This window comes from Trachymyrmex septentrionalis, unplaced genomic scaffold (assembly GCF_001594115.1).
Source record: "Trachymyrmex septentrionalis isolate Tsep2-gDNA-1 unplaced genomic scaffold, Tsep1.0 scaffold2, whole genome shotgun sequence".
NCBI lineage: Eukaryota > Metazoa > Arthropoda > Insecta > Hymenoptera > Formicidae > Trachymyrmex > Trachymyrmex septentrionalis.
The window spans coordinates 571,590-580,426 of NW_017305179.1; the positions used below are offsets into that span (position 1 = coordinate 571,590).

The 8,837-nt window shown below is 31.7% G+C and overlaps 1 protein-coding gene and 1 pseudogene across 2 annotated transcripts in view; both read right to left on the reverse strand.

Annotated features, from left to right (window-relative positions):
• Positions 1-2,247: 2,247 nt before the first annotated feature.
• Positions 2,248-4,788, reverse strand: LOC108747445 (annotated as a pseudogene).
• A 1,918-nt stretch (positions 4,789-6,706) lies between these two features.
• LOC108747443 (DDB1- and CUL4-associated factor 8-like) overlaps positions 6,707-8,837 on the reverse strand; it is a 5,664-nt gene continuing 3,533 nt past the window's right edge. The window contains exons 7-12 of one of the 2 annotated variants that reach the window (XM_018484902.1): positions 8,631-8,796; positions 8,333-8,495; positions 7,943-8,073; positions 7,726-7,845; positions 7,446-7,550; positions 6,707-7,374 (exon numbers count right to left, since the gene is read on the reverse strand). In XM_018484902.1, coding sequence (XP_018340404.1) covers positions 7,213-7,374; positions 7,446-7,550; positions 7,726-7,845; positions 7,943-8,073; positions 8,333-8,495; positions 8,631-8,796 — 847 coding nt within the window. In that variant the 3' untranslated portion in view covers positions 6,707-7,212. Of the gene's footprint in view, positions 7,375-7,439; positions 7,551-7,725; positions 7,846-7,942; positions 8,074-8,332; positions 8,496-8,630; positions 8,797-8,837 lie in introns of both variants that reach the window. The other variant, XM_018484901.1, reaches the window with a different exon arrangement.

Consider the following 8,837-nt stretch of genomic DNA (forward strand, 5'->3'; position numbering starts at 1 on the left):
TAAATTCTATCATTCCCAATGTGTTCCAGAAAGAGTTTGATTAAATATGAAAAAAAAAAGTATACACAGAGTGCCAACATTACGTTTTCGTTATTAAAGTTAATAGCAACATTCTCATTTCAATCAAAGTCGTTTTAAATTATGGTCTTTTTCGATGGAAACACCATCTGAAATTATTTCTTAAGCCATTATCGTGAATTGTCGAGAAAATGTCAAATTCATTTTTTTAACGTAGAAACTAGGAAAGTATTTCCATTCTCATCCTAGTTTTAGCACTTCGATATAATTAATAAAATTCTGTCTATAATAAATTCATGTTTGTTTGATTCCAGGACATCCCTATTCCGTCTATTTGTCGCTCACCAGACATTCGGTATAACGCGCTTGAATTCGATTGCGAAGCAACTGGCACATGCATGAAAAGTCAATGGTAGTTCAGACACGTTACCGAGGATATTTGGCTACTAGCCAGTAAACTGAGAAACGAAACGAGCAAGTTTCACGGTCGAGATTGGAATCTAGAATGCAGACGCTTATTAAGAGAAGAGGCCGTGATCCCGTAGAGAGTTAAACTCGCGTGAATTTTCCACTATAATCCTATATAATTTAAAAAAATAAAAATAGATATGACATTTTGCAGGACCACATTGATATTTGAGATATTTTTAATATCTCGAGGGAATAACTGCGAACCACGAACATGCCAAACTATCGCTGTTCGCACGCGATATTTACGAAATCTTCATCGCCATTGTTCACGGTGGTCGGGAAATTGGGACAACCGTAGCCTCTGAGTGCGCAGCAGCGGTTTCTTCGCATTGCGTGGAAACATTTACGGTTTCACGACGCGAGAAGAATCGCGCGAGAGATCCTGATCTCGCCCTTACGCTCGCGAAAGCGGCGCTTTGACCGATGCGTTGCATCGCGCAGCGTCTCGACTGTCTCGAGATTTAATAGAACGTTGGCGGGGAAAATATTTTCGTTTACGTCGAGACGTTTATTTATCTCGAAGGCGGGGAAATACCGACCACTGCGAAGGTCTTGTTCACATAAACACGTCCCGCGTCGATTTATACATGTCTCATTCCTCTTTTCTACCCTTTTATTCTTTTTTTAAACTACTTTAGATTTTTCCTAGCACTTTTATGCTCCTTTATTTATATTCTATCAGCTATCTTATAAATGTAATGATTTAGAGTGCGTTTGTTTTTTTATACTTACATACTGTGAATGTAATTCTATCTTTATTGCTTGTTTCATGCAGGAGGAAGAACAAAGCGAGCTTAAAAACAAACGTATTCTTAATAAACGCAATTATTTCTTTTAATATTCCTTTTCTTTAATTTCTTAATTTAGACATAACGCCTTATTTTCTGCGTGTATTTTTAGGCATTATATTTGCATATTGCACTCGTAAATTATCACTTTTATGCAGGCAATAATTTATTATTATTATATTATTATTATATAATTATTATATAATTATTATAATCCAATATTTGTAATTTAAAATTTTTATCTGTTAAAAGTACTTAACAGAAAAATTAATATTTCATCCATGACAATGAAATAATACAGATATTAAGTTAGTCATCGATTAAATTAATCGAAGTTTGATTGAAGTTATCATCTATCTTGCATAAAGGATATCTGAATTATAATCAAAGTTTTATCATCGACATTCATCCTTATCGATTTCTCGTAATTTTCTGCAATGTCCCTCTGCATTTTCTTTTTCCCTGGATAGCTGCTTCGAAAAAGGAAGTTTTGATGTGTGTTTTATCTAGACACGCGACTTCAACACGAATGTTCTGAAATATCACAAACTATTCATTCATACATATATACATAACTTTGTCGTCATACACTTGCTCAACAAAAATTCGACTTTCTGATGTATTCAAATATCTGTCGATAAATTGCTATTCTTAATATCATTATCTATCTTTTCTTCATATAAATTAATATTAATATATAATTATAAATCAAAAAACGTTATAATTTCTTACAAATATAATTATTATATTCATATATTACAATATGTATATAATACGCGCAAATATATGTAACATATAAACCAAATTAAAAAAAAAACAATCCTGTAAAGAATACATATCCTCCAAAAATACGTTTGTTAATTATCAAACGCTTTCAAATTTTATGCGCTTTCTCCGGCTTTATAATCACGTTTACAATTTATTAGAAAATACTATATTATTCTCTTTCTCTTAGTTATCACCTAATATCGTACACTAAAAATATAATCTTCGTGTCCGTTCAACATATATATTCAAAAATTACAAACCAACTTATGTAGGTCACACTACTAATTATATCTAACTGATAAAAAAGATCAATTGTAACTAGAATACGCAGCTCCTTCGATACGTCGCGGTACTGTCCCTCCTATACATTCCGCTATGTAAAGTTATTAACACAGTTATTCAATAGAATTTATTATAATTGTGAAACGACTAATATGAATGCCTTGAATGCTATATAACTCTCATCGCAATAATATCAAATCGCGTTAATTAAGCAACAACTTTAAGATGAAGGACACAGTATTCTTCGAACATCAGCCTTTCAATTATTATTATCGCTGTCTTCGGACGAACTGTCCATCGAGGAGTCATCAAAGTGATAATCATCGTTTCAATTTCAATCCTCATATCCATAAGACTTATAAAGATCCTAAGAAAAACACGATAGAGTAGTCAATTTTTCGACATCGACAAAAACGCCCGATATGTATTACTTACACATAATGATTCTCTCTGACGGATAAGACTCAATTCCCAACAATGGCCATTCAATGAATCTTCTTTCCTATTCCTTGCATTGGACTTGACACACTTGTGAAAAAAAAAACAGAACACGTGAATCATATGTTTATCGAAATGCAATTAGTTTACTGTATTAATTTTTCTCATTTCAAAAACGTGCGCGCGTGTTGAAAAATTATTGTTAAATATAATAAAATAAAGTAAAACACAAAACATTATGAAAAGATGATTTTTGTCTCTACATTCGTGAATAATTTCATCACCGGAGGTTCTCCACACGAAGGTACCCATATCTTAACATCGTAATCTAATCCACTTGTCGCGAGGATGGGAATATGTGGGTGTCCCTCTAAGCAATTTACCTATAAATTAAATTTTAAAAAAGACCGCTATTTTTTTTCTATACTGTAAAAAAGAAAAATTTGTTTTTCATCGAATTTATGAAGTGTGGAAACTCACAACTCCTTGCTTGTCTCCTGCCATCCACTGTACAACGGCTTCTGTATTTTTGTCCCAAATGAATATATTACCGCAATCAGATCCAGATACAACATACTCGCTTTCAGGACCGAAGAAATTGACTCCCTTTACTGCAATCAAGCACTGGCTAATAAATTTCCTTTTTGATTGAAATTTAAGGCATTTACGCAACCCTATAAATAATCAAATGTTAATACATACCACTAAATAATCATTAAAAAATAGCCTAGCGATGATCTCATAAAACATCGTATAGATCAATGCGCAGCGTTTCTAAGGTGAATAATTTACCCGTTGTTCGTTAAGACTATACATAAGTTCGAGTCGCTGTACTGCGTGTAAAGAACCATAGAATTTTCTTTGGAATAATGGATTGCTACATATTTGCCGATTTATCACTTCCGGTACAATACGCCAATTAGGAGGTGGTGCCTCTATTTTTAAGCAATGAGATATTTCTTTGTCGTCGTCCTCGTCCCCGTCTTCATCTTCTTCTTCAACCCATTCATATTCAGCTATCCACAAAAACTCTTCAGTTGAGTCTGTTATCCAGAATTTAAAATTTTACATTTTACCAAACAAGTAGAGCAAACATTAAAAAAATATAAAATACTTCTTTCGTCTTTATTATTATATATAATTATTTATTAAAAATATATTAATAACATTATTAATATATTTTTGTGATCTTATGTCATTCAACGAGACTTTTTAAACATAATTATGGATATCGCAAAATTATAATCAATAAATATATCGTAACCAAAATTTTATACATAAGAAAACAATTACCTTCATCTGCATCAGAAATGAGAGTTTCTCTTGTTACTTCATTAGACAAGATATTACTGTCTTCAATATTACTTGTTATATTTCCTCTCTTACAATAATTTTGTTTTACTTTTGATTTATTCCTTTGAAACGTCTGTATCGTCATTTCCAGTACAGGCATTACATGCACTCTTATTTAATTTCTGCTGCTTACTAGAATTTTCGTCCGAGCTATCGTCTGATTTTTCTATCAACATGCCACTACCGACATATTCTTAACCTTTACAGATACTTATTTTGAGTTTATTCAGATCTGTGTGTAATGTGTTTGCTTTGTTAGTTAACAAGAAAAAGATGGAGTATTATCTTTTCTATTATCAGTAGTTCTTCTATTATCAGTAGTCGCTTTTGATAAATCAACTGAATTAAAATTGGTAGCATATAAGATTTCTTTATAGTTAGTTTTATCGCACTTATCAGTTATTATCTTAATCTCGTCTTCTGTAGAAAGTTCCACAGGCTCGTTTGCTTGTTCATTTTGCATAGATTCACAAGCGAGATTGTTATCAAATTCGACTATATGACTAGAGTCTTTTGAAGTGACATTGCTGTAACACTAGAATTGTCTACATTCCTTGAAATAATTGAATTTTCTAGAGTTTGATTGCACTTTCCTAGATTCCTCAGAATCCTTGATGTCAGGAAATTTTACCTCAGAATCGTTATCGACATCATATATCTTATTTTCAGAGTTTATTTTATTTCCGAGATTTTAAATGTAAGTATTCCTTTTGTTTAGTCAGTGTTAGCAATTATCTCTTCAAAAAGGCACAATCTGCAGTTGCAATATGTCCAATGTTTACCTAAAAAGTGACGATTATAAAAATTCATATAATAAATAATGAAAAATCTCTTTTCATTTTACAAACTATACTTATTATATATATATATATAAAATGTATATACTTAAAATAAAATATTAATTTATGTATATATATATGTATACTTTATATATAATAAGTATATTTTATAAGTATGCATACATTTGAGTAAATTATTTAAAAAATTAAGAAAAAAGATTCTTATCTACCCGAAATCCATCAACATCTATCAATTTTTTTTTTAATTGAATGAACAACTTTATATCATCCAAAATATTAAGGTCTATATTCAGAATGCATACCGACATTATCGAATAATTAGTGTTGGAATTCAGATTTAAAATTAAATAAATGTAGTTTATTAAAATCGGGTGAATATACAATTTCAATGAAATACTAGAGCAACTCGGGACGTCAATACTCTATAACGCACGAACAGAAAGTGAAGAATCGGAGAAGTAAACCGTCAACACCGTTGACAACAAGAAATAGAAGAAAAAATATCAAAAGAAACACGTTCAGCATGAATTCTATCATGCTTGTGTCAAATACGGAAAGCCCAAACATTACTCTTTCACTGTTCTAACATAGTGTATGTATACTCCATGTTACATATACATATATAGAATTTATATAGAAATAAAAGCATGCATTTATCAATAAATTCAGGCCTATAATCACAAAATATTCGGTAATTAAATACAATAGTAACAATTATTTCAAACTCGACAAACAAATATCAAAATCTTTTTTTAAAAAGCTTTACATCACTATGACATTTCAAAAAACCAAAACATTCTTCTCGTCATAGTTTTACAAAGTCAAAACTAAATTTAAAGTAGCTTGTTTATCTCTCGAGAAATTCACCATTTCGACATTTCAGGAAGATAAAACATTTTCGTTATCATAACTTTTTAAAGATGAAACTGAATTTAAAATAGAAACTGAATTTAAAATAGACAGAAAGAATCCTGATGTAAGTATACAATGTAAATCACTGCAGAGAATCGCTAGTTATTGAGGTTGTAGACACGGTTAGCACATCGTCGTTGATTTAGCACGATCGTCATTCTTAACACAATCCCGCATTAGCGTAAGAGAGACGTTAGAAAAAAAGAGTTGCACGTCTCGAGTTATGGACATTAATCGCGTAACGATGAGATTCCGCATTACTTACATAAATTCGCCATTCGCATTCCGATCCCCTTTTTTTTTAGCAGAATTATTTGCTAAAATAGCCAGCGACATACGCAATGCAACACGCATATCGACACGCCTATATATGTACATTGTTTCACCAAGGGACGTTGAATTTTCTCAACGATGTGAACAACACGTCGTTGGTCGTTCGAATGAAGAAACAAGACACGAACCGCGGACGAGGTTTAGACAGCTGTCCGCTGTCGACGTGGTACTCACGTGGTAGTGGATACTCACTACGATCTATTTGTACCAATTTGTTTAATTTGAATCAATTTTAATATCGGTTCAACTAATTCATCTTTTTCTAGTTCTAAATATTATTTTAAAAAAAGAAGAATAAGTTGAGTCGAGATTAAAGTTAACTGCGATTAACTTATCGACAAATCGTTAGAATTATTCACAAGTTAATATATAATTCTATTATAATCCAATGCTTATAATTTAAACTTTTTATCTTTTCTTAATATCGTATCCTCATCTTCATATAAATTAATATTAATATGTAATTATAAATCAAAAAGTATCATAATTTCTTAGAAATATGATTGTTATATTCATATATTACATATATTATATAAGCGCGTATATATATATATATCATATAAACCAAATTAAAAAAAAAAACAATCCTGGTGGAGAATACATATCCCCCATAAATAAGTTTGTTAATTAATCAAACGCTTTCAAATTGTATATGTTTTCTCCGGCTTTATAATCACGTGTTTGCAAACTTAGTAGAAAATACTATAATTCTCTTTTTCTTAGTTATCCCCTAATGTGTCGTACACTAAAAACATAATCTTCGTGTCCGTCCAACATATATATTCAAAAATTACAATATAACTGTAAACCAACTTATGTAGGTAACACTACCGATTATCTAACTGATAAAAAAGATCAATTGTAACTAGAATACGCAGCTCCTTTGATACGTTGCAGTACTGTCCTTCCTATACACTCCGCTATGTAAAGCTATTGACACAGTTATTCAGTAGAATTTATTATAATTGTGAAACGACTAACATGAATGCCTTAAACGCTATATAACTCTCATCGCAATAATATCAAATCGCGTTAATTAAGCAACAACTTTAAGACGGATGACACTGTATTCTTCGAACATCGCCTTCTGCTTGATTATCGCTGTCCTCAGACGAGCTATCCATTGAGGAGTCATCAAAGTGATAATCATCGTCATCGTCATCGTCTTCGTCTCGATTTGGAGTCTCGAGTCCGTAACGCATATAAAGATTCTAAGAAAAACACGATAGAATAGTCAATTTTTCGACATCGAAAAAATGCGATATGTATTACTTACACGTACTCTCTCTCTATGACGGATATGTCTCAATAAAATCCAAAGTAATTGGCCATCGAATGCATCAGGTACATTTTCTTGCTTCCTATTCCTTGCATTGGACTTGACACACTTGTGAAAAAAACCAGAATACATGTATTATATATTTATCGAAATGTAATTTTTCCACTTAGTTTTTCTTATTTCAGGAACGCGCGCGCGTGAGAAATTGTTGAATGATATGATAAAATAAAGAGAAATACAAAACAGAAGACATTATGAAAAGATAATTTTTGTCTTTACGTACATTCGCGAATGATTTCATCACCGGAGGTTCTCCACACGAAGGTACCCATATCTTAACATCGTAATCTAATCCACTTGTCGCGAGGATGGGAATATGTGGGTGTCCCTCTAAGCAATTTACCTATAAATTAAATTTTAAAAAAGACCGCTATTTTTTTTCTATACTGTAAAAAAGAAAAATTTGTTTTTCATCGAATTTATGAAGTGTGGAAACTCACAACTCCTTGCTTGTCTCCTGCCATCCACTGTACAACGGCTTCTGTATTTTTGTCCCAAATGAATATATTACCGCAATCAGATCCAGATACAACATACTCGCTTTCAGGACCGAAGAAATTGACTCCCTTTACTGCAATCAAGTGATACAGATGACTGCAATATCAAATATTAATAAATCGGAATTACTGTCGCAAATTAAAAAAGATATAAAGAACGATTTCCAGAAACAAATCTCTCAGCACAAAAAACAAATTAGTGCTTCACTGAATCCTGTTACTGTTAATTTTTCTGCGTTGAAACGCACACAAAAAAAAGAGATAAAAAATCTAGAATGGAAAGTATAGAATACAATAATGTAATTGCATTTTACGCAATTGTATATTACGTACCAGTTGCACTATTTCTATGACCTTGATATTTATGAGCATAATCTACATGTGAAAACATTAATCTGTCAAATAGGTAGATGTCTTCGTCATTGTACGACGCAAGAATTTCTGTTCCATTGTGATTATATACAGCACACGTTACATGCGCGTGCTTATTTCCTGTCTGAGACATTTAAATTATATATATAAAATTAAACACATGTAAAGAAAAACGAGCCACACTGTTCTATTGTATTATTAAATATTGGTTTAAACTTTTTCATTAACAGGATTGTAATACAATATGACGTATATATACCAAGTGGTCGGGGCACAGTTTATAAAGCGGCGTCGAAACTTTTCGCCGGTCATATACTCTCACATAATGGGAACGGCCGCCGACACAAAATTCATTACTATCAAAAGGATTAGAATGTATACTGAACAGTTGCACTTCTGACGAACCTTCCTTTACTACAAGTAATCTATGGATAAAGAAAAGTGTTTTCATGTATATACACACACA